Source organism: Schistocerca serialis, chromosome 1, assembly GCF_023864345.2.
Source record: "Schistocerca serialis cubense isolate TAMUIC-IGC-003099 chromosome 1, iqSchSeri2.2, whole genome shotgun sequence".
In the NCBI taxonomy this organism is placed as follows: Eukaryota; Metazoa; Arthropoda; class Insecta; order Orthoptera; family Acrididae; genus Schistocerca; species Schistocerca serialis.
Genome location: NC_064638.1, coordinates 666587591 through 666614037, shown reverse-complemented (window position 1 = coordinate 666614037; position 26447 = coordinate 666587591). Strand labels below are relative to the sequence as shown.

Genomic DNA, 26447 nt, shown 5'->3' with positions numbered 1-26447 from the left:
TATGTGGCTCCTTATATATCCTCAGTCAGTTGCATTATAGTTTACTTCTTCAACACAACTAACATACATGCAATGCGGGTATGACCTTAACTGACCAAAGCTACTACGAAAATTATCGTAGTATACCCCTAGTTATGATTATATACGATAGCCTATGGCAGTATTACAAATCTAGCCATCGCAAAAGCATGCTTTAGTAACCTCGGCTATAGAGGCTGGTGTTAAAATTTTTGTGCCAAACTCTACCAGACGGCTGCTCTTTTCATTCCTTTCCCCCGTATATGTTTTCCTACTATTTTTTCTTCTCTTCTTTTTTCCTACTGTCAAGGTCAAGTCGCCGAACACAACTGAATTTCGTCTCCCTTAATGATATGTATCATGGTTTTATGTCGTCACAACGTATTTCAATGTCTTCATCAGCTGTGGTGTTAGCAGGTATATAAACTTTTATTATTGTGGTGGGTATTGGCTTCGTGTCCACCGTGCTTTCGATAATGCGTTCACTATGTTGTCTGCAGTAGCTTACCGGCATTCCTGTTTTCTTCTCATTATCAGACCCAATCCTCCAATACTTTTATTTGGTTCATTTTGTAGTTATGTACTCACCCGTCCAGAGGTCTTCCGGTCACAGCACTTCATTAGTCCCTGCTGTATTTGTCAACTCTTCCATTTCCCTTTCTGAATTCTCTAAACTACCTACAGGATTAAGGGATACAACATGGTCTGACCGGCATTACGCCAGTTTTGTTTCTCCTGAGGATAACACCCTCCTTAGTGTTCCCTGCTCAGAGATGCGAATGGCAGGCTATTTTACCTGCGGAATATATTACCTTGGAGAACGCCATAATCATAAAGCCATACAGAGGAGCAGCACAAATTGAGCAAGTCAGTAAGGCTTTGATCCTTCTCTGGCCCTCATCCAACCAGTTATTCGGCTTGGCACTGATTGACACAGTTGCCGGATATCCTCCTGAGGGATGTAGTGCTGATTTATGTGAAAATGGCACATTAGACCTTCAAAATACAGAGCTGGTTGGAGGGACCTGTCCATAATGCTCCAGATGTTATCAGTTGGTAAGAGATCCGGCGACCTTGCTGGCCAAGGTAGGATTAGATAAGCAGGAAGACAAGCAGTAGAAACTCGCGCCGTGTGAGTTGTTTTGCTGAAATGTAAGTCCAGGATAGCTTGCTGTGAACGGCAACAAAACGGAGTGTAGAATATCACTGAGAGGTACCGCTGTGCTGTAAGGGTGCCGCGGATGATAACTGGAATCTCATTAACTGGAGCAGAATTGTCTTCATTGATGAGTCCCGCTTCGAACCGAGCCCCGATGGCGAGCGAAGACGTGTCGGGAGAGGCCCTCGACAGCCATCGGATACCATACGGCCCGACAACCAGGAGTAATGGTCTGGGGTGGCGTTTCTTTCCACAGCAGAGCCTGTTTGTTTGTCATCCGCGGCATCTTTACAGCACAGCGGTACGTCCACGATATTCTCTGCTCCGTTATGATGTCCTTCACGGCAAGCCATCCTGGGCTTGCAATTCAGAACGATAATGCCAGACAGCGCAAGGCGAGAGTTTGTACTGCTTGTCTTTATGCTCGCTAAACCCACCCTGGCCATCAAGGTCGCCAGATTTCTTCCCAACTGGAAAAAAGTATGGCGTATCATGGGCAGGGCCCTTCAATCATCTCGGAATCTTGGAGGTGTAACACGTGAATTGGACGGGATTTTACACGGTATCCCTCAGAAGGACATCTCACTACTCTGTCAATCAGTACCAAGCCGAATAACTGCTTGCATAAGGGTCGGAGGTGGACGAACGCGTTATTGACTTACTCGATTTCTGAAGCTCTTTCTCTTGAATAAATCATCGAATTTTTCTGAAATTGTAAACATTTGTATGTCTGTACATGTATATCAATTTACCGATTTCCGTTCCATGTGGATAATTCCTTCGTTGTGCGTCTATTTTTTTTATTTTGGTCACAGAGTGTATATCCAGAACAGTTGTTAATTGAGGTCTGCTGAGACTATCGGAGCTTTCAGCAACACGTCAGTGGAGGCACTGTGCGCGGTGCTCGGAACATATCCGATAGACCTATCAGTCCGTTAGCGTGCTGCGACAAACTGGCTAAAGAGAAAGATAGATAAAGTAATGGATATCACGAGGGAAGATTTAAGAGACAGGCGTCAACTAAGAGCGTGGCGAGTGAATGCATCAGAGGGTGAGTGGGCAATCTATATTAAATGCTGTGAAATCCCAAATTTCCCTGTAAATACGGGGTTGGATGGGTAGGTAGGTATTCTTCCTACTGTGTCTACATCTACATTTACATACTCCGCAAGCCACCATACGGTGCGTGGCGGAGGGTACCCTATAGGACTACCAGTCATTTCCCTTCCTGTAACGCTCGCAGATAGAGCGAGGGAGAAAGGACTCTCTGTATGCCTCCGTATGAATCCTAATTCCTCTTAACTTAACTTCGTGGTCCTTATGTGAAAGTTATGTTGGCGACAGTAGAATCGTTCTGCAGTCAGCTTCAAACGCGTATTCTCTAAATTTTCGCACCGTAACACTTGCATGTTCGAACGTACCAGTAACAAATCTAGCAGTCCGCCTTTGAACTGCTTCGATGTATTCCTTAAATCCGATTGGCACGGATCCAGAAGACTCGGGCAGTACTTAAGAAAGGTCACACTAGCTGCCATATGTGGCTCCTTCACAGATGAGCCACACTTTCACAAAATTCCTCACATGGCCCTTCCATTTCACATCGCTTTGCAGCGTTACGCGCAGATATTTAAACAACTTGTCTATGTCAAGCAAGACACTACGAATGCTATATCCGAAAATTCTTCCTACTCATATGTATTAACTTACATTCCTCCACATTTAGAGCAGGCTGCCATTCATCACACCAACTAGAAATTTTGTCTCTGTCATTTTGTATCCTCCTACTGTCAGTCAACTTCGACACCTTACCGTACACTACAGCATCATCAGGAAATAACTGCAAATTGCTGCCCACCAAGTTCGCCAGATCATGCATGCATATAGAATATAATAGCGATACTGTCACACTTCAATGAGGCATTCCTGACGATACCCTCGTCTCTGATGTACATACAATACTCACAATAACCACAATAAGCCTGCCGCTTGGGTTCTGAGGCCATCCTTGGTTCCTTCCGGCGGCTGGCTGATTTGGTGAAGACAACCAGCATCGCACGCGGAGTGCAAGCTGAGCTTAATATCTGCAGCATAGTGCCCAGAGTCGATCGCGGTCCTCTGGTTTGGAGCCGTGTGGAGGGTCTAAACCAGAGGCTCAGACGACTCTGCGACTATAATGGTTGCAAATTCATCGACCTCCGATATCGGGTGGAGAACTGTAGGGCCCCCCTAGACAGGTCAGGCGTGCACTACACACCGGAAGCAGCTACTAGGGTAGCAGAGTACGTGTGGCGTGCACACGGGGGTTTTTTAGGTTAGAGGGACCCCCCCTTGAGCGAAACGATAAAATACCTGACGGCTTACCAGAGAGGACATTATCATCGTTGATAAAGAACGTCCGTCCTCAGAGACCAAAAACAGGAAAAGTTAACGTAATATTGGTAAACTGCAGGAGTATCCAGGGCAAGGTTCCTGAATTAGTATCTCTTACTGAAGGAAATAGTGCGCATATAGTATTAGGAACGGAAAGTTGGTTAAAACCGGAAGTGAACAGTAACGAAATCCTAGACACAGAATGGAATATATACCGCAAGGATAGGATAAACGCCAATGGTGGAGGAGTATTTATAGCAGTAAAGAATTCAATAATATCCAGTGAAGTTATTAGCGAATGCGAATGTGAAATAATCTGGGTTAAGTTAAGTATCAAAGGTGGGTCAGATATGATAGTCGGATGCTTCTATAGACCACCTGCATCAGCAACCGTAGTAGTTGAGCGCCTCAGAGAGAACCTGCAGAACGTCGTGAAGAAGTTTCGTGATCATACTATTGTAATAGGGGGAGACTTCAATCTACCAGGTATAGAATGGGATAGTCACACAATCAGAACTGGAGCCAGGGACAGAGACTCTTGTGACATTATCCTGACTGCCTTGTCCGAGAATTACTTCGAGCAGATAGTTAGAGAACCAACTCGTGAAGCTAACGTTTTAGACCTCATAGCAACAAATAGACCGGAACTTTTCGACTCCGTGAATGTAGAAGAGGGTATCAGTGATCATAAGTCAGTGGTTGCATCAATGACTACAAGTGTAATAAGAAATGCCAAGAAAGGAAGGAAAATATATTTGCTTAACAAGAGTGATAGGGCACAAATCGCAGAATATCTGAGTGACCACCATCAAACGTTCATTTCTGAGGAAGAGGATGTGGAACAAAAATGGAAAAAATTCAGAAACATCGTCCAGTACGCCTTAGATAAGTTCGTACCGACTAAGGTCCAAAGCGAGGGGAAAGATCCACCGTGGTATAACAATCATGTACGAAAGGTACTACGGAAACAAAGAAAGCTTCATCATAGGTTTAAGAGTAGTCGAATCATAGCTGATAAGGAAAAGCTGAACGAAGCGAAAAAGAGCGTAAAGAGAGCAATGAGAGAAGCATTCAACGAATTCGAACATAAAACATTGGCAAACAATCTAAACAAGAACCCTAAAAAGTTTTGGTCATATGTAAAATCGGTAAGCGGATCTAAATCCCCTATTCAGTCACTCGTTGACCACGATGGCACCGAAACAGAGGACGACCGAAGAAAGGCAGAAATACTGAATTCAGTGTTCCGAAACTGTTTCACTGCGGAAAATCGTAACACGGTCCCTGACTTCAGCCGTCGCACGGACGCCAAAATGGAAAATATTGAAATAAACGATATCGGAATTGAAAAACAACTGCTATCACTTAGTAGCGGAAAAGCATCCGGACCAGACGAGATACCCTTAAGATTCTACAGTGATTATGCTAAAGAACTTGCCCCCTTTCTATCAGCAATTTATCGTAGATCGCTGGAAGAACGTAAAGTACCTAGCGACTGGAAGAAAGCGCAGGTCGTTCCCATTTTCAAGAAGGGTCATAAATCAGATGCGAATAATTATAGGCCTATTTCGCTTACGCCAATCTGTTGTAGAATAATGGAACATGTTTTGTGTTCTCGTATTATGACGTTCTTAGATAATACAAATCTCCTTCATCATAACCAACATGGATTCCGCAAACAGAGATCATGTGAAACTCAGCTCGCCCTATTTGCCCAAGAAATTCACAGTGCCGTAGACACTGGCGAGCAGATTGATGCCGTATTCCTGGACTTCAGGAAGGCATTTGATACGGTTCCGCACTTACGTTTAGTGAAAAAAATACGAGCTTACGGAATATCGGACCAGGTTTGTGACTGGATTCAGGATTTCCTAGAAGAAAGAACACAACATGTCATTCTTAACGGTTCAAAATCTGCAGATGTAGAGGTAATTTCGGGAGTACCGCAGGGAAGCGTGATAGGACCTTTATTGTTTACAATATACATAAATGACTTAGTTGACAACATCGGTAGCTCCGTGAGGCTATTTGCAGATGACACGGTTGTCTACAAGAAAGTAGCAACATCAGAAGACTCGTACGTACTCTAGGAGGACCTGCAGAGGATTAATGCATGGTGCGACAGCTGGCAGCTTTCCCTAAACGTAGATAAATGTAATATAATGCGCATACATAGGGGCAGAAATCCATTCCAGTACGATTATGCCATAGGTGGTAAATCATTGGAAGCGGTAACGACCGTAAAATACTTAGGAGTTACTATCCGGAGCGATCTGAAGTGGAATGATCACATAAAACAAATAGTGGGAAAAGCAGGCGCCAGGTTGAGATTCATAGGAAGATTTCTAAGAAAATGTGACTCATCGACGAAAGAAGTAGCTTACAAAACGCTTGTTCGTCCGATTCTTGAGTATTGCTCATCAGTATGGGACCCTTACCAGGTTGGATTAATAGAAGAGATAGACATGATCCAGCGAAAAGCAGCGCGATTCGTCATGGGGACATTTAGTCAGCGCGAGAGCGTTACGGAGATGCTGAACAAGCTCCAGTGGCGGACACTTCAAGAAAGGCGTTACGCAATACGGAGAGGTTTATTATCGAAATTACGAGAGAGCACATTCCGGGAAGAGATGGGCAACATATTACTACCGCCCACATATATCTCGCGTAATGATCACAACGAAAAGATCCGAGAAATTAGAGCAAATACGGAGACTTACAAGCAGTCGTTCTTCCCACGCACAATTCGTGAATGGAACAGGGAAGGGGGGATCAGATAGTGGTACAATAAGTACCCTCCGCCACACACCGTAAGGTGGCTCGCGGAGTATAGATGTAGATGTAGAATAAGTAAGATTTAGTTATTTTCTATACTTCCTGGTGCAATATCAGTGGGCGTCTACGTACGTAGACTGGTCTGGATCTCATCCTCTCACTTTCTGAGTATGGCGTTGTCATAAGCGTACTGGAGCTCCAGTGTCACCCCGCGTAGCGCCGGCAGCCGGGCAGGCTAGAGGAGCCCGGAGGCAGCGGCAGCGCAGCCGCTGCTGCGGAGCATCGATCCGCCCCCGCCGCCCCCGCGCCCCCAGGGCCGACGGCCCCTGCCGACTGCGGCGTCCCGGTCCCTTTCTTCTGGCGCCGCGTCCGGCAAAGCGGCCGCCCCCGCGCCCCAACCCCTCCACCCCTCCCCCGCCCCCCCCGCTCTCGGGCGCGTCGTATCGCTTTCCAATTAAAGGCACCCAAGTCCTCGGACGATTGTACTCCAGTCTTTTGCAAATTGTCGCTCTAGGCGTTATTTGTAGTGCACCGCAGTGTACTCGATGCAGCTATTCTCGTTGATGCTTCGTCACGGTTTTTTGCGTACATCCTACCACTCTAGCTGGAAATTCTTCCATCTGCACCTTCTATATAAAGTGTCCCATTGGTGTGAATTCACGCACAAAAATCAACAAACCACTTATCACGACAGGGATAGTGCTATTCGCGATGAGTGTAGCTCTGATGTAACGGTGGGGTACTGTAGCCAGCGACTCACAGAGAGAGACTGTTTACTCGCACCGACAGCCGGCAGCATCACATACGCGCAGCAGGTAGCGGGCACACCGCGACAGGCCCAAATGCCGAACCTTATCGAATACCTTTTGAGTAAATGAAAATATCGCTTCAGTACTAGGCCTAATTAACCGCGCCGGACATACTCTACTGGCCATTAAAATTGCTACACGAAGAAGAAATACAGATGATAAACGGGTATTCATTGGACAAATATATTATACTAGAACTCACATGTGATTACATTTTCACGCAATTTGGGTGCATAGATCCTGAGACAACAGTACACAGAACAACCCTCTCTGGCCGTAATAACGGCCTTGATACACCTGGGCATTGAGCTAAAGAGAGCTTGGATGGCGTGTACAGGTACAGCTCCCCATGCAGCTTCAACACGATACCACAGTTCATCAAGAGTAGTGACTGGCGTATTGTGACGAGCCAGTTGCTCGGCCACCATTGACCAGACGTTTTCAATTGGCGAGAGATCTGGAGAATGTGCTGGCCAGGGCAGCAGTCGAACATTTTCTGTATCCAGAAAGGCCCGTACAGGACCTGCAACATGCGGTCGTGCATTATCCTGCTGAAATGTAGGGTTTCGCAGGGATCGAATGAAGGGTAGAGCCACGGTTCGTAACACATTTGAAATCTATCGTCCACTGTTGAAAGTGCCGTCAATCTGAACAACAGGTGACCGAGACGTGTAACCAATGGCACCTCATACCATCACGCCGGATGATACGCCAGTATGGCGATGACGAATACACGCTTCCAATGTGCGTTCACCGCGTCGTCGCCAAACACGGATGCGACCATTATGATTCTGTAAACAGAACCTGCATTAATCCGAAAAAATGACGTTTTGCCATTCGTCGACCCAGGTTCGTCGTTGAGTATACCATCGCAGGCGTTACTGTCTGTGATGCAGCGTCAAGGGTAACCGCAGCCGTGGTCTCCGAGCTGATAGTCCATGCTGCTGCAAACGTTGTCGAACTGTTCGTGCAGATAGCTGTCTTGCAAACTCAGGGATCGAGACGTGGCTGCACGATCCGTTGCATACATGCGGATAAGATGCCTGTCATCTCGACATTTAGTGATACGAGGCCGTTGGGATCCAGCACGGCGTTCCGTATCACCCTCCTGAACTCACCGATTCCATATTCTGCTAACAGTCATTGGATCTCGACCAAGGCGAGCAGCAATGTCGCGATACAATAAACCGCAATCGCGATAGGCTACAATCCGACCTTTATCGAAGTCGGAAACGTGATGGTACGCATGTCTCCTCCTTCCACGAGGCATCACAACAACGTTTCACCAGGCAACGCCGGTCAACTGCTGTTTGTGTATGAGAAATCGGTTGGAAACTTTCCTCATGTCAGCACGTTGTAGGTGTCGCCACCGTCACCAACCTTGTGTGATTGCTCTGAAAAGCTAATCATTTGCATATCACAGCATCTTCTTCCTGTCGGTTAAATTTCGCGTCTGTAGCAGGTCATCTTCGTGGTGGAGCAGTTTTAACGGCCAGTAGTGTATGTACCCTACCGGTTGAAGGGCTTATATATTAAGTTCAAAAAATGGCTCTGAGCACTATGGGACTTTAACATCTGAGGTCATCAGTCACCTTAGAACTTAGAACTACTTAAACCTAACTAACTTACGGACATCACAGACATCCATGCCCCAGGCAGGATTCGAACCTGCGACCGTATCAGTCATGCGGTTCCAGACTGAAGCGCCTAGAACCGCACGGCCACGCAGGCCGGCATATTTTAAGTGAAACGACACTAAATCACAGTTTGTTTAGTAAGTTACCACTTGGAGCATTTTTGAATGCGAATACAAAATTATCAGTTTATTCGGAATGTTGTCACTTTTAACATCTTTGCATTCTGAAAATGTGTCCCATGTTTCCCGAGATTGTGTTACTGAGTTGGGCGCAGCCAAGTAAATAGCTAACAGTCGAGTCGAGTCGTAGCCTTGGGCAGTAGTGGTAGTTGACTCTTGGAGAGAGGGTGTTGTACCATGTCAGAATGAGCAGTCTGAACAGCGGAAGTGCCACACAGAGATTTCTTTTTGAGATGTTCCACGATGTGTAACCTGAGGATGAAGGATGATTTTCAAGATGATTGTATTAAGAGACAGCACTTCAGAATAATGGTAATTTATTTTGTGTTCTTTAGCTGGAAACGCGAGTTCAGTAATTGTTGTGTTTAATAATATCTACCTGTTGGTAATCAGTAAGACTTATCAGTCATGTTTCGGTATTCTAATTAGCCTTCAATCATTTATATTATCTAACGTATATAGTATTGCCTTAGGTCTCAAAGGAAACAAATTTTGTATTAGAAATATTTTATAGAAGCAGAAATTATGGTGTACGCCAATGCCTAGAAATATAATGCTGATTCTTTATATTCGTTTGCGTTTACTTTTGCGTCATTAAGGGAACTGAATGTATTTTCAAAGTACTTCCTCTTGTCATATGTAAGTATCTCACGAAGCATATCCCCACTGTTCAAACAAAAATGTTTTGTAAAATTTGGACTTTTGTGTGAACAGTAATTAATAATTTTGAAAAGAGACTCAAAGATTAATATCCTAAAATAGCAATCTAAAAGAAATAATAATATGTAGGAAAACTGCGGCGCAGTGATTTATTTCTGCTTATCATTCTTGTACTGCAGCCAAAACAGAGTCAAATTATCCGTTGTAAAGTAAGAAGCTTTTGTAGGGCCTACATTAACATTTTGAAAAAAAATTGGAATGGTCTTCAATTAATGATATCTCATATAAATTGAACAGTTCCATTTTTTGTAATAGGACACGTTGAAATTAGTAACAGTCATTCTGAGAATTCTTGTGAATCATTCATTTTATGCAATCTAATTTAAAGACAGTCAGATGCATTTGAGATGAATTAAAATCACATTTCTAGAATGTAATTTGCATAAATAAGTTGATATTCAAAAGTAGGTCAGCTGTGTCGATTCGATCAGAATCTGTATTTGGAATTTAGAAGTCAGACAGTTCTCAGATTATTAGCGAGAAATTCAATTACACACAGTTTCAGGATACGACTTTCAACATACATACATACAACTTCCGCAGTCACACGATTTGGTGACTGGTACTATGATTTTTCTTGACAGCCAAACTGTTGCGGGATGAGGATGTTATTGGCTGTGTCGAAGTCTTGTAGAATACTATGGTTGATCGCCAGCTTCCATGACAGAGTTGCTCTAAGCAAGCATTGTAGATGTTGGTGAGATAGGCTATACAATCCGACGGAAGATGTTTGAGGTAATGGGGGGTTATTTTATCAGACCCTAGAGGCTTGTAGTTGTGAACCCGTCCTATGTAGCCACATACTGTTTTTGGAGTGAAATGAGTCGTAGCTGGGACACACACACAACGTGGTCGGCATTTTCTGTATGATCCATTGTGAGTGTCGTTAACTGCAAGTCTAATGTGGCGGCCATGGCTTCGGATTTTTGTTGTGGATAACAAACTATACCATTTGGCCCGTGGAGTGCCTCAGTCGGTGTAGGATGCCGTTCCCTTGCTCTGGTACTACGCAAGAACTTGTCTGGGTCACGCTCGGCTTCATAGAGGGGTTCTTCGCAAACCCGATTCGGGTATTTTTGGAACAGGGTTTGCCGGCTAAGATACTTCACCGCGCGGTGCTATGTTGGGTCACGATACCCTTATCATCGCCTTCTGTAATTTAGATTTTCGGAAATAAAGTTCTGGATGTGTTGCGAGAGAAAATTCCTGCTGGTGTCATGAGTAGCGGACAGTAAATCTGGGCACTGACTGCGGACACAAACATCAAGAGGACGCTGCTAAATAGATTCTTCCACATTGCCACTGATGCTCCCCACTTCCTTGCTAGCACTGATAACTATAATCAACTCGAATTTCCGAAAACACCTGAAGTCATCCAACACTCGGCTTCGATCTTCTACAGTATAACAGCAACCGCACCTCACGCACTGACACAATAACTTAGGAACCATCCCACCCGATCTCAGGACCAAATTTCTCTGTAGCTACTCACTCATCAATTCAGTTTACAGAATGTAAATTTTAAGATTCACGAGTCCTTCAGAAATTAAATTATCATCCTCAAACGATCACAAACCTCATTCTCCCAAAACCCCAATTTCCTACAAAAGCAAGCTTTGAACAGATAGGGTTCTGACACTCATCAGAATCGGCGGTCGGTCGAACAAGTCAGTATCGTTTTCAGTCTACATACTTAGATCATACGTGCTCTCTACCCTCTTTTTGAAGACTTACACTGCATGTTTGGACCGTGCTTGGTGTTTGACTCTGGCTGGAATTCTCACAGCACTGAGACGGACCAGGGTTTTATTCACTGACTTTCAGCATTTCATGTTGCTCGTTCTTTGCGCAGCCGCAGGAAACGAGAAGTTAGTGTTGTTTGTCGAATTCTCAAAGTGTGGCAGACTTCAAACTGGTGTTGCTATTCAAATAATGGGAATGGAAACACTGTTCGAAACAGACATGCATTGACTACAGGCCAAAGTAATTACCACAAGGTCTCTAACGAACGCAGGCGCTTAGGCGTCTGAGCCGAAGGTAGGCGGAAGAAATGGTCCCGTCGGAATTGATTGCAAGTGAGAAGAGCTGGTTTAGGCGATAATGTTCTGCCTTAAGCCCATATCTCCACCTACCGCTCGTGAAATAACGGTATATTCGCTCGTCTGATTGCAATTTCAAGCTCAGCGACCCATTGATTCTAATACAAAGGAATAAATCCGCGCCATCGGCAGGTTTCACCCTCTGGTATCTCCTCATCTACGTAAACAACACAAGCATGACACGAAACTCTATATCAGAACCGAATCAATGTGATTCTATGCCCGTGGCAGACTGCCAGATATACGATCCTCCGCCCATCCCCCACCTCTCGTTAAAATAATGAAGCAGTACTAGCTATATCTTTGCTTTGCTTAGATTTTTATGGCACATATCTATGATCGATTACCATTTAATTCGTTTACATTTAGCTGATGGACAATTATAACTGTGCTTTCACGTCTGACGCACTACCTATTGAGTACGGATACCTGTTTATTCTTTTGACGGTCAGCAGTTCTGAGGGGTCTATATATTAATAATATAGGGATTCAGAATCTTCAAAGGGAAGCCGAGAAAAAGAGTTACGAAGAATGTATCCCAGTTTGGAACAGGATTCATTCTAAACCAAAATATATTAAACTCAATAGTAGAATTTAAATCTATCAATGAAAGACTTACAAATCAGTAAACAAACTGTATCCCATTGTAAATACACATGCACCAACAAATGAGAAAAACAGAACACAAAAAGAACAAATAGAATTTTTTTGGCAGGAACTGTCAAACACCTTAGACCAGATTTCATCTAAAAACACAATAATATTGCTGGGAGACTTTAAAGTTCAAATCGGCAAAGAACGTGTTCACCAGTCCATAGTAGGCAAATTCCCTGAACATAAAAGAACCAATGCAAATGGAGAAAGACTTATTGGTTTATGCAGAGAACATGACATAGTTCTAAAATCTACATTTTTCAGAAAACTTCCCGAATCCAGTCTGTGGGGAGAAACAACTTGGTCATGTTGCTAAAAGCAGACAGTCTGCATCAGAAATACTCAATGTAAAAGTTGCTAAGAGTGCAGATTTAGATTCAGATCACTATCTATCTATCGTTAAATTCAAAATTAGGCCAATATATAAAAGAAAGAGTCAATATCAAGCTGAAAGGTTTGACACTCAGAAATTAACTAAGGAAGATAATTTCAGGACACTTTTGGAAAAGAGAACATCTAAAACATGGGAACAACTTCAAAAAGATATAGTACAGTCAGCAGAAGAAACCGATATCTTTACCAAAAAATGGAAACAAGCCTGGTGGAATGATGATCCTAACAAGACAACGAGCTTGGAACATATGGAAAGCAAATAAAAATTATGAAAATAGGAACTCCCTAAAAGAAGCCCGGAAGCAAGCATAAAAAGGCCTTAAAAAGATCAAAGTACAATGTATGAAAGACCAACTAGCATCAATAGACTCCAACTTCAAATAGAACAATGCTAGGGACTTTTAGAAAACTTTCAAAAGTAGCTTAAAGAAATACACTCCACCTAGTCTATTTTCACGGACCAAAAAAAGGAAAATTGCATATAATAACACATAGAACTGTAGAATACTTGCCGAATACTTTGATGAACTACATAACTGTGGTCCACCGAAAGAAAAATTTAATTTCGATATTGTAAACACAACACCACCAGACTCAAAGCCGCCAACCACAGAAGAAATAAAAGAAATCATAAAAGACCTTAAAAATAATAAATCAGCTGGAGAAGATAATATAGTTGCTGAATTAAGGAAGTACTCTAGTGACAAAATGATACAATGTCTATCAGAAATACTCAAAGAAGGCCGTGCTGGGTGAAATAATTAAAGCAACTTTGACAAATACAAAATCGAAAGTAAAATTTAGGGGAGCTCTCAAAATCGTTTGAAATAAAGTCAGGTGTTCGACAGGGAGATGGTTTGTCACCTCTGCTTTTCAATTGTGTGTTAGAGAAGGCAGTTCGAGAATGCAGGAAGACCATCAATACTAACAGGATTCAACTAGGAAGGAATCCAAACAAGATCACTGTCGACTGTTTAGCCTTCGCAGATGACATGGCATTGATTACAGATTCGCTAGATGATGCCCAAGAACAAATAAGAGAACTGCAGAAACAATCAGCCACAGTAGGTCTACAAATATCCTTTGAAAAAACAAAGTTCATGACAAACATCTGTGATGCACCTCCAAATATTGCAGTTCACAACAATACAATACACAAAACGGAGTCCTTTAAATACCTAGGAGAGTGGATTACATACAGTGCAAAAGAAAATACAGCTATAGAAACTAGAGTGCACAAAATGGAAAAAGTCTTTCATATGACCAAAAACGTTTATAACAAAAGATCTTTGTCCCGGAATACGAAATTAAGACACTACCACACAGTGGCCAGACCTGAAGCTCTGTATTCGGCAGAAACACTTAATCTAAAAAGAAAGGAGATCTTGAGAAACTAGAGAAGGTCGAAAGAAGAATTTTAAGGAAAATACTGGGAGCTAAAAGAAACGATAATGCTGAATACAGTTTAAGACCAAACAGAGAGCTATACTTGAAAACTGAAAATCTAACTGATGTAATGAGCAAGAGAAGGCTACATATTTTTGGGCATATATTCAGAATGGATAATAACATACTAACCAAGCAGATATTCACATTACTCAATAGCTACAAGTCCAAGTCCGCATGGTTCACAGAGACTGAAAAGGACATGGAAAACGTTGGAATTACAATAGACACAATAGAAAACAGAACACATTTCAGAAAGGCAGTTCAGAAGGCAGAATTTCAGGAGTGGAAGAAAATAACTAGACGAAAGTGGACTCAAGAAGCAAGGGAACAACACTCTAAAAGGATGAACGAAATTTGGAAACTAAGGAAATCTAATACAATGAAGAGTAGCCAAAATTGATTCATCGTACCCTCCTCTTATTCAAAAGAAGAAGAAGAAGAATACTGCAACATTGATATAACATAACATGATAGCCGGCCGAAGTGGCCGTGCGGTTAAAGGCGCTGCAGTCTGGAACCGCAAGACCGCTACGGTCGCAGGTTCGAATCCTGCCTCGGGCATGGATGTTTGTGATGTCCTTAGGTTAGTTAGGTTTAACTAGTTCTAAGTTCTAGGGGACTAATGACCTCAGCAGTTGAGTCCCATAGTGCTCAGAGCCATTTGAACCATAACATGATACGTAAATACGCTCATACTCAGAAAAAAGAAACCGCACGCGTTCGACGAGAGATTGGACGTTCATATTCACAGGACGTGTAGAATAGGATGTTCTGCAGAAATGACTAGCATTTAGTTAGCTCAGTTCAGCACGTATCCCTTTGCCTAGTAGGCACACGATCCGCCATGGGCCCTGATAACTTGTTCCATGCCTGATGGCATCGACGCGATGGCGCGAATGGCATCCTGTGGTATAGCCATCCACGCTGCATTCACCTGTTCCCAGAGTTTAATCTGTAGTCGTTGGCACTGGACCACAGCGCCGCACCCGTAATTTCACCATATCCCACATACTTTCGATTGGCGAGAAGTCTGGTGATTTGGCGTGCCAGGGCAAAGGCTGACCTCCTGTATCTCTAAGAATGCACAACGTTTGGTCGTACATTGACTTCCAGAAAATGACGTCTGGGGTGTTGTGCAGAAATGATATGTCATTCACGTAGGTCACACTGGTCACCGTGTCCTGGCCACGCACCAACTGCGATTTGTGGTTGTAGCCAGTAGCGCCCCACACCAAAAGGCCTTGAGTTGGCGCTGTATGTCTTGTGCGAATGCAGTCATTGTGATGACGCTCCCCCTGTCTGCGACAAACCATAATGCGGCCACCATTTTCAACGCTATCTGATGCCATTCGTGTCCCCACTGACGTCGTTCCATACACCATTTCTGTCTAGCATGCTTCTACACATTCGTCAATGGTAGGCGGAGAAGTGGACGCGCACGTAATCCATGCTGTAATAAACGGCGACGGACTCTCACCCCTGATACAGCAGACATGTTACACTGTTCCACTATTGCGCCAGAGCTGAGTAGGACGCAGATATGTCTTGCAATGTCATTCGGATGAGGCGTCGATCCTGTCGGGCGACAATCTGGGTGGTGCGACCTGACTCATCTTGTCATGTTCTACGGCATTTCGTGAATCATTCTACATACACCCGTTGCGTTACCGAAACACTTCGTTGCACTCGAGCGGCAATTTCCCAGTTGGATCCATCACAGTCTCTCATTCCAATATTGCTCCCTCCTTCAAACTCACTGATTTGACGGTGCCATTCGCGCATGGGTCTGCGAGGCTTCCCACACGTCTCCTCAAGTCACACTGTTCCATTACCTCCGGTTTATAGCGACAACGAGAGCCGCACGCTCATTTTACCGGTAGTTGGTGTTGCGCCGTGATATCGATGTTGAACTTGAACTCACGGACCAACATGGTTCAAACGCTAGTAATTTCTGCAGAACATACTAATGTACATGTCCTGTCAATATGAATGTCCTATCTCTACTCTTTCATGGATTTCTGTTTTTTTTTCTGGGCATGAGTGCACTAGGCATGAATTTGTATAAGAGTTAGGTTATACCGTCTCCTATTAATTGAGTGTACTTTATGCATTTCTGTTTTTTTCATAGATTTTTTGTGCGCAGCTTCTGTGTTGAACGGGTAGTGATAATAATGGACGTGTAGACAGCTGCACATTTGCATTTCGTAAAATACTTCACAGTTATTGGCAATGGCTTCCGAAAAGTGTTTAGCGCTAGGAAGAGTATCAACGTAAGAAAACCGATGACAGGCACACAAAGCGGAGAGACAACGATTGGAAGCTACAAAGCCAGAAATAATATCATAAAGAAGAATAAGCTAAATGCAATACACATGCAGAAATATACAAATAAAACCACGTGGTGAGTCCAAAATTACGTTGACTGATTTCAGACTTTGAGCTCGGAGCCAGTTTTACTTGGCTTTCCGTTGAAGCGGCAGTCCCGCGCGCCAGCGACCACGTGATGCGTTTTGAGTTAAGCCTTCGGCACACAGGCCGTGCATTCGAACGTTGAGGGTGCCGTGTGTCTGATGTCATAGCGTGGAAAAAGCACGATGGAGTGTCTTTCCGAATGTGACGCGCAGTATCCAGCATGGCAGATATTGTGAAGATGTGTTTGGACATTGATCAATGAGAAGGGAACACGCCACCTACGTCACATGACACCATCTCTCTTCAGTACAGAGTCGCGAGATACCACACTGGCTTTCAGCTGAAGTCCATATGTGTATATACCGTTTCTGAGCACCAGAAAATTGAGGTTCTTTCGAAAACTTGTCGTTAAATGTATGTTTTTTTGTAATAAAATGAAGGGAAACGCCATATTGGCGGTTAAATGCTTATTGTAACTTTCGTGTTATGAAAATGTGACGTTTCAAGGCGACAGCACACTGAGGATCCATAAGAAATGCAGTGTTCTTGGTACAGTTTTTTATAATTAAATGCCAGTTGATAACGTATCTACGATTACAGCATTAAGTTAATAACACATCTTTTATTGGACGAATAACAATCCTGCTCGGTATAGCCCAGTATGTAGTGATACACAATGGCTGAAAATCGAAAGAGATTCTGGTCGTCTGTAAAGTATGCCAGTGGCAAAAAACAATCAATACCTTCTCTGCACGATATCAATGGGTACACTATCTATGACAGAGCTGCTAAAGCAGAGTTACTAAACGCAGCCTTCCGAAATTCCTTCACCAAAGAAGACGAAGTAAATATTCCAGAATTCGAATCAAGAACAGTTGCCAACATGAACAACTTGGAAGCAGATATCCTCGGAAATCACTTAATAAAAGCAAGACTTTCGGTCCAGGCTCTATACCAATTAGATTCCTTTCAGAGTATGCTGATGCAATAGCTCTATACTTCACAGTCATATACAACCAATCGCTCGACGAAATATCCGTACCAACAGACTGGGAAGTTGCACATGTCACACCAGTATTCAAGAAAGGCAGTAAGCGTATCCACCAAATTACAGCCCATATCATTAATGTTTATATGCAGCACGATTTTTGAATATACATTGTGTTCGACGCCGTACCTCACAATCCTTGTAATCAAAGTGCGGGCTTATGGAATATCGTCTGTTATGCGACTGGATTCGTAATTTTCTGTCGGAAAGGTCACAGTTCGTAATAACCGATGGAAAGTCATCGAGTAAAACAGAAGTGATTTCTGACATTCCCCAAGGGAGTGTTATAGCCCCACTGTTGTTCCTTAACTATAAAACGATTTAGGAGATAATCTGAGCAGCAGTCTTAGGTTGTTTGCAGATGACGCTGTCGTTACCGCCTAGCAAAGTCATCAGAAGATCAAAACAAATTGGAAAACGATTTAGATAAGATACTGTACGACAATTGGCAGCTGACCTCAAATAATGAAAAGTGTGGGGCAATCCTTATGAGTGCTAAAAGGAATTCGTTAAACTTCGGCTACGAGATAAATCAAACAAATCTGAAGGCCTAAATTCAACTACATACCTAGGACATCTTGCTTAGGTGATTGTCAACAGCACATAAAAATTTTAAAAAATGCACAAAACTGTGCTGTCTCTGTAATAATGTTCTTTTTATTTTGTACAAGAATACATCTCTTCTTGTCCTTGTGTCAATGTGCCACTATATTTTTATCTTGCTATGATTTTTGATTTTATATTATTTTGGCAATTATGTTTTCCTACGGTAGATGTGATAAATCTGTGATGATTTTCGTGAGTACATTGATCGATTTAAAGTTTTGTTCTCTTTTTCTTATTTCGTTAGGCATTGTCACATTATCCACTTTTATGTGTTGTACAGCTACCGTTGGTGATGGTTCGGAAACGAAACCGACAGCGAAATAAAACAACATTGTTGTGCATTTTGTAATATGAATACCTAGGAATTACACTTACGAACAACTTAATTTGGAGAGAAAACACATAGAAAATGTTGCGGGGAAGGCGAATCAAAGACTGCATTTTATTTGCAGGACACTTAGGAGATGAAACAGATCTACTAAAGGAGATTACACACACTACGCTTGTCCGTCCACTTTTGGTGTACTGCTGCGCGGTGTGGGAGTCTTACCAGATAAGATTAACGGAGTACAGCGAGAAAGTTCCAAGAAGGGCAGCACGTTTTGTATTACCGCGAAATAGGGGAGAAAGTGTCACGGATATGATACAGGATTTGCGGTAGACATAATTAAAACAGAGGGGTTTCTCGTTGCGATGGGATCTTCTCACGAAATTTTAATATCCAACTTTCTCCTCCGAATGCGAAAATATTTTGATGAGGCCGGCCTCCGTATGGAGAAACGATCATCATAATAAAATAAGGGAAATCAGAGATCGCACGGAAAGATACAGATGTTCGTTATTTCCGCCCGCTGTTCGAGAATGAAATAATAGGAAATTATTGTGAAGGTAGTTCGATGAACCCTCTGCAGGGCACTTAAGTGTAATTTCAGGTATCCATGTAGATGTAAATGTAGATGCAAGATTTCGAGCAATGTGTTACTGGTTCGCGTCTCTCCTCATCCACATAGGTTTTTACTAGCCTTCGCATTTTCTAAAAGGTTCTGATGCCTTCTTATTACTTTGATAAAAGCATATTCTGTATTATTCGATGTTATTTAAACGTAAGTGCGCTATTTTTGAGGAGTGAATTTATTCGATTGACTTTATCTACAAGACAGATTGCATTAGATGCAGTAAGATATTTTGCACTTTCTTGTTTTAAGTTTTTTATTTCACATGTTGTAAGGATTCTACTGCTGGATAAAAACGATGATTAACTAAAAATGACCTTAGAATTTTACTTAAATGTGAAATGATGAAATAATTTGTATTTTCTGTGGAGTACTATTGTAAATTTGTATCGTAGTATTTGTAATGCAATTTTTATAAGTTGATGTTCTTTATTGACTGGGCATGATGCTTTCTTTTTCTCTTATAATGTGTCAATGAATATTGAAGTTTTTATTCATGTATATCAGAGACAGAACATAACTAGCATATGGACAATGGAGAAAATGTGCATATTAAATGAGTTAACGTAGGAATTTTACTACCGTCCTTTTCGTAAGCAGGGTGATTTGTGAGCCAGTCACAGCCGACAACTGCCGCTGGAACACGCTGCTATAGCGTATGTCACGTTAACACACACGTACCGTGTGAAGAAGTTGCATCGTTTCTGAGGCTTCACCAGGACGTTGACCTCGGCACGCCTATTGTTGACGTTTGTCAGCACGGTGCGCGTGCCGACGACTTTAGAGTATACGAGGCCTGTTCAGAAAGTAAGCTCCGATTGATTGCCAAATTGAAACCACAGTGAACATCAGAAATGTTTTACTTGTAACAATTAGCTACATCTTTCAGCTACTTCTCTACGTAGTCGCCGTTCTGACTTAGACTTTTGTCATAGCGTTGTACCAACTTTTCAATAGCCTCATCATAGAAGGCAGCCGCCAGTGCTTTCCGCCAATTCTCCACGCTGGCCTACACCTCGTTGTCTGTGTCAAAATGTTGTCTTCAAAGACAGCGGTTCATGTGACCAGAGATGAAACTCAGGGGGAGACAATTGCGGACTGTATTGTGGGTAATCTCACATTTCCATTTGAAAACGATGCAGGAGCATCTTCATTGCCCCTGCAGAATGCGGCTGAGAATTGTCTTGAAGAAGAAACAGCACGACAGTTATGTAATGTTAGCTGCATAGCTTCAGGCGAAATTTCTCACCAGGCCCTCGTACTTGGCGGCAGACACTATTTTCTAGACATCTTTACGCACTCACTGCGAGCTCAGAAATGAGAAGAGCGACGTGATGCTAACTGGGGTTATACTAGAGACACTACCCAACACATCTGTGCAAAGCTTTATCGGATTTTCATAGTCGTTTCCATTTCGCGACCGATCGGAGCTTACTTTCTGAACGCCCCTCGTAAATGGGTGCGTAATTTTGCGCCTGTCGGCCGGCAACCCATACGACGGCTGCGCAGTACACGCCACCTCGAACACAGTCGTTGTGAAAACGACGCGGTCAGTTTTGTTCTTCTTTGTTGACCATTCCCAACTTGCGCTTCTACTCTAATGACCTCGTCGTCCACTCGAGGTTAAATCATAATCCTCATGTTTTTAAACAGGCTGGGCATGACGCCTTAGCGGAACACGGTGGCTGTACAGTAAAGTTTTTTTTGTATATTTCAGGTTTAGGTCACACAAATGGTATGACTTCCGTTTCCGACTTATTACAGAGTCATCGTCAGATGATATGTTGAAAGAAAAAGGGTTAAAATAAACAACAACAAACTAAATTACCAATTATAATAACTTCTGTACAAAGCATCACGCATTTGAGTACTTTGCACAGTTACTCGCCTACTGAATAGGCCCAGAGAGGCGCTCACAATGTGAAAATGTCTGCACTCTGATTGTTGCAACTGAATACTGCAGTTAACAGAGTAACCGTATACGTTTGGTAACTCTTAAATCAGAAATATGAAATTAAAAATATTCGCAAAGTCAAATTCATTAGGCCGTAGCCTTCTCAAAGTAGAAACTAGTAAAAAATTAGCTACCCCTGGTGTAGATAAGCTAGACGTCCACTAGAAGAAGGATAGATGAAGCCCGTCTGCTAACGCTACCCGCGAGTAGTGGACTGATAGCTGGCTGTCGCAAATTACGCTAAACAGCCAATATGAAAGGAGAGATGTATCAAGCTACTATAAGCCAAATGCGAGGCGGCAGAAAAGGAATCCCAACGAAGAGAAAGGCAAAAAACAAATAGAAGAGAGATTACAGCAGATCAGAAAATACTTCGTAAAAGGCTTGGATACGAAATTTGCCTTGCTCTTTTAACAATTGTTGTGCATATTTTTCTTCGTGTGTATCCATATGGCATCCGCTAGGAACGTAATGACAAATGTCAATATGTTGATTAATGTGTCCTACTGTGTGTGAGAATTTTTTAAAACGAGAAACAAAAGTTGTTTTCTTTCCTTTTTTGCTAGCCACGGTAGAATGTTCTCTAAAGCGGCCACCGAAAGACCTGCTCGTTTGATCTATGCAAAATTTCGCCACGCTTTTATCTGGTACACACCTGCCTGAATATTTATTATGCACTATTTCTTCTTTGAACCGCATTTTATAACGAAACTAATTGTCAGTACTGAAGTATTCTCTCATTTTATACTTAATAGTTTTCCGTACTGAGTCAAAATTGTTAAAGTTCTCCGAAATCGGATTGAGTGGCAGGTAAGAGATGATGGAATAACTTTTAATATGCATACAATTATTCGTTCCATGTCTGCGATTCTGGGAGCTGAACCAGTAATACACAACGAGTTAAATTTTTTTCCCCAGAGAACAACGCTTTCTGTCACTTTGAAACCAACATCTTACCGTAAACCCATTAAGTGGATCATTTTACGGACGTCGCCTCCTGCAAGCTGGCTCTGACTTACAGTTTGGCTTTGCAGATCACAAATTATAGGCGGACCCAACAGGCATGTGACATTTCACAGATATTCGTTACTATCTCACCTAGAGTTAAATAAAAGAAGGTACTGATTTGGTAGTAACTTGCAAAATAGAATAAATTGTTTCTTCGATGGAAAAGTACGTCGTAGCTATATTAAAGTCTACTAACAAGACGTCTTCATACGGTAATCACAAGAGGTCTTACGCCATCCCTCAGTGCGGTGTAATTACACGAAGCCAAAGACGTGTAAACAGAAATGGAATGTATTTCAGTGAAGAGAAACGTAAATCTAAAGTCGTGTGATAGAATAATCATGCTGCGTAGGCCACTGGTGAATGTTGATGTGAGATGCTGGAGTTTTTTCCAGGCCCACATCGGACGGCGACTGGTGAAAGAAAGTTGTGTGGGTGAAGGAAACAGCAAAGCGGCGCTCCCAGTTTCCATTCGCTCGGCTCCCCTGTGGGCGTCAGACGTGAGCGGCGGTCGTAAGTTGAGAGAAAAAGTAGCAATCTCCCCGAAAGCTACTGGCTAAGTGAACACTTAAAGAGGCTTCCAACGAATCCTGCAACGACTCCTTACACGTCACATCCCACGATACATACCGGAACGAATCAGCTAGTTATTACATGTAAGAAAGATGTATAGAATTGGAATCGGATAAACGGGTTCGTGCACTCGTTTCTTTACATTTACAGATGAAATAATAATCATAATATACGGAAGAAAATACACTACTGGCCATTAAAATTGCTACACCACGAAGATGACCTGCTACAGACGCGAAATTTAACCGACAGGAAGAAGATGCTGTGATATGCAAATTATTAGCTTTTCAGAACATTCACACAAGGTTGGCGCCAGTGGCGACACCTACAACGTGCTGACATGAAGAAAGTTTCCAACCGATTTCGCATACACAAACAGCAGCTGAACGGCGTTGCCTGGTGAAACGTTGTTTTGATGCCTCGTCTAAGAAGGAGAAATGTGTACCATCACGTTTCCGACTTTGATAAAGGTCGGATTGTAGCCTATCGCGATTGCGGTTTATCGTATCGCGACATTGGTGCTCGCGTTGATCGAGGTCCAATGACTGTTAGCAGAATATGGAATCGGTGAGTTCAGGAGGGTAATACGGAACGCCGTGCTGGTTCCCAACGGCCTCGTATCACTAGCAGTCGAGTTGACAGGCATCTTATCCGCATGTATGCAACGGATCGTGCAGCCATGTCTCGATCCCTGGGTCAACAGATGGGGACGTTTGCAAGACAACAACCATCTGCACGAAGAGTTCGACGACGTTTGCAGCATCATGGACAATCAGCTCGGAGACCATGGCTGCGGTTACCCTTGACGGTGCATCACAGACAGGAGCGCCTGCAATGGTGTACTCAGCGACGAACCTGGGTGCACGAATGGCAAAACGTCATTTTTTCGGATGAATGCAGGTTCTGTTTACAGCATCATGATCGTCGCATCCGTGTTTGGCGACATCGCGGTGAACACACATTGGAAGCGTGTATTTGTCATCGCCATACTGGCGTATCACCCGGCGTGATGGTATGGGGTGCCATTGGTTACACGTCTCTGTCACCTCTTGTTCGCATTGATGGCACCTTGAACAGTTGGCGTTACATTTCAGATGTGTTACGACCCGTGGCTCTACCCTTCATTCGATCCCTGCGAAACCCTACTTTTCAGCAAGATAATGCACGACCGCATGTTGTAGGTCCTGACGGGCCTTTCTGGATGCAGAAAATGTTCGACTGCTGCCCTGGCCAGCACATTCTCCAGATCTATCACCAATTGAAAACGTCTGGTCAATGGTGGCCGAGCAACTGGTTCGTCACAATAGGCCAGTCACTACTGTTGATGAACTGTGGTATCGTGTTGAAGCTGCACGGGCAGCTGTACCTGTACACGCCATCCAAGCTCTGTTTGACTCAATGCTCAGGCGTATCAAGGTACTGGGTACTGATTTCTCAGGATCCATGCACCCAACCTGTGTGAAAATGTAATCACATGTCAGTTCTAGTATAATATATTTGTCCAATGAATACCCGTTTATCATCTGTATTTCTTCTTCGTGTAGCAATTTTAACGGCCAGTAGTGTATTAAGCTTAAGATGAGGCACACGGAGGAATAATCCGAATGAGATGACAATTGGTAGATGTGGTGCGATGAACAGACAAACAAAAGATTGCAATTTCAGAAAAATTGGGTGATTTATTTACGAGAAAGAGCTTCACAAACAGAACCAGTTAATAACGCTCTGGTCCATCTCTGGCTCTTATGCAAGCAGTTATGCGGCTTGGCATTGTTTGAGACACTTGTTGAATGTCCTCCTGAGGGATACCGTGCCAAATTCTGTCCAACTGGCGCCTTAGATTCCGAGCTGGTTGGAGGGCCCTGCCCATAAAGCTCGAAACGTTCTCAATTGGGGAGAGATCTAGCGAGGTAGGGTTAAACAAGCACGAAAAGCAGCAGAAGCTCTCGCCATGTGTGGGCGGGCATTATCTTGCTGAAAGGTAAGCCGAGGGTGGCTTGCCATGAAGGGTGACAAAACGGGACGCAGAATATCGTCGACGTACCGCTGCGCTGTAAGGGTGCCGCCGATGACAATGAAACAGGTCCTGCTACGAAAAGAAGTGGCCTCCTGCTTGTCGGGCTGTACAACGAGTGAAAGTCAGGTTGGTTTCCCACTGCTATTCCGGGCGTCTCCAGACATGTTTTCGGCCAGGAATGTCATTCTACATCTACATCTACATCTACATACATACTCCGCAATCCACCATACGGTGCGTGGCGGAGGGTACCTCGTACCACAACTAGCATCTTCTCTCCCTGTTCCACTCCCAAACAGAACGAGGGAAAAATGACTGCCTATATGCCTCTGTACGAGCCCTAATCTCTCTTATCTTATCTTTATGGTCTTTCCGCGAAATGTAAGTTGGCGGCAGTAAAATTGTTCTGCAGTCAGCCTCAAATGCTGGTTCTCTAAATTTCCTCAGTAGCGATTCACGAAAAGAACTCCTCCTTTCCTCTAGAGACTCCCACCCGAGTTCCTGAAGCATTTCCGTAACACTCACGTGATGGTCAAACCTACCAGTAACAAATCTAGCAGCCCTCCTCTGAATTGCTTCTATGTCCTCCTCAATCCGACCTGATAGGGATCCCAAACGCTCGAGCAGCACTCAAGAATAGGTCGTATTAGTGTTTTATAAGCGGTCTCCTTTACAGATGAACCACACCTCCCCAAAATTCTACCAATTAACCGAAGACGACTATCCGCCTTCCCCACCACTGCCATTACATGCTTCCCCCACTTCACATCGCTCTGCAATGTTACGCCCAAATATTTAATCGACGTGACTGTGTCAAGCGCTACACTACTAATGGGGTATTCAAACATTACGGGATTCTTTTTCCTATTCATCTGCATTAATTTACATTTATCTAAATTTAGATTTAGCTGCCATTCTTTACACCAATCACAAATCCTGTCCAAGTCATCTTGTATCCTCCTACGGTCACTCAACGACGTCACCTTCCCGTACACCACAGCATCATCAGCAAACAGCCGCACATTGACTGCAATAGAATTATCTTGACTGACGAGTCCCGCTTCGAAGTGAGCCCCGATCACCAGCGAAGAAGTGGTGCTTCGTTTTTTGTCTTATAGTGTACTTTCGTTTTTGCAATAGTGCATTTTAGTATCATGCCCCACCTGTTGTGTGGGTTTTGCTGACTTAAGTATGGACGGTCATATTCTGATCAGGAAGGCAGGTGGGTCGATTCCCATAATGGCGGGCATTGCCGATATGAGGATCAGAGTGTGTGTTAGCGTCTTGAGTTTAATATAAGGTTCTGGCTGCAGTAAGGGCATAAGACGGCACTTCCAGCGAGCCTTCGGACGTGGGCGTTACGGACGCTCTATAGGTTGATTTTTTCCGAAAGTAGGGAGCTCTTTACTCACACAGTCTTTAGTACACTGAATTCGTATCACGCCACACTCATCCGTAACGATCAGCACTCCAGGTCTGCGTTTAGGTCTTAACTGGGTATCCCCAGTGTTACAGTCTGCTGTGTCGTCTATCTCAGTGCGCCATTTGGTTGAGGTATGGAGCGATGTATGGTCATCACATCTACGTTTACATCTAAATTTACACCTACGCCTA

General features: G+C 43.3%; 1 protein-coding gene across 1 annotated transcript in view; it reads right to left on the bottom strand.

Moving 5' to 3' along the window:
* Positions 1-26447, bottom strand: part of LOC126422203 (sodium/calcium exchanger 1-like) — a 332770-nt gene that overhangs the window by 275459 nt on the left and 30864 nt on the right. Inside the window, exon 2 of the mRNA XM_050087242.1 lies at positions 6536-6768. Within this exon, the coding sequence (XP_049943199.1) occupies positions 6536-6768 (233 nt within the window). The remainder of the gene's footprint in view (positions 1-6535; positions 6769-26447) is intronic.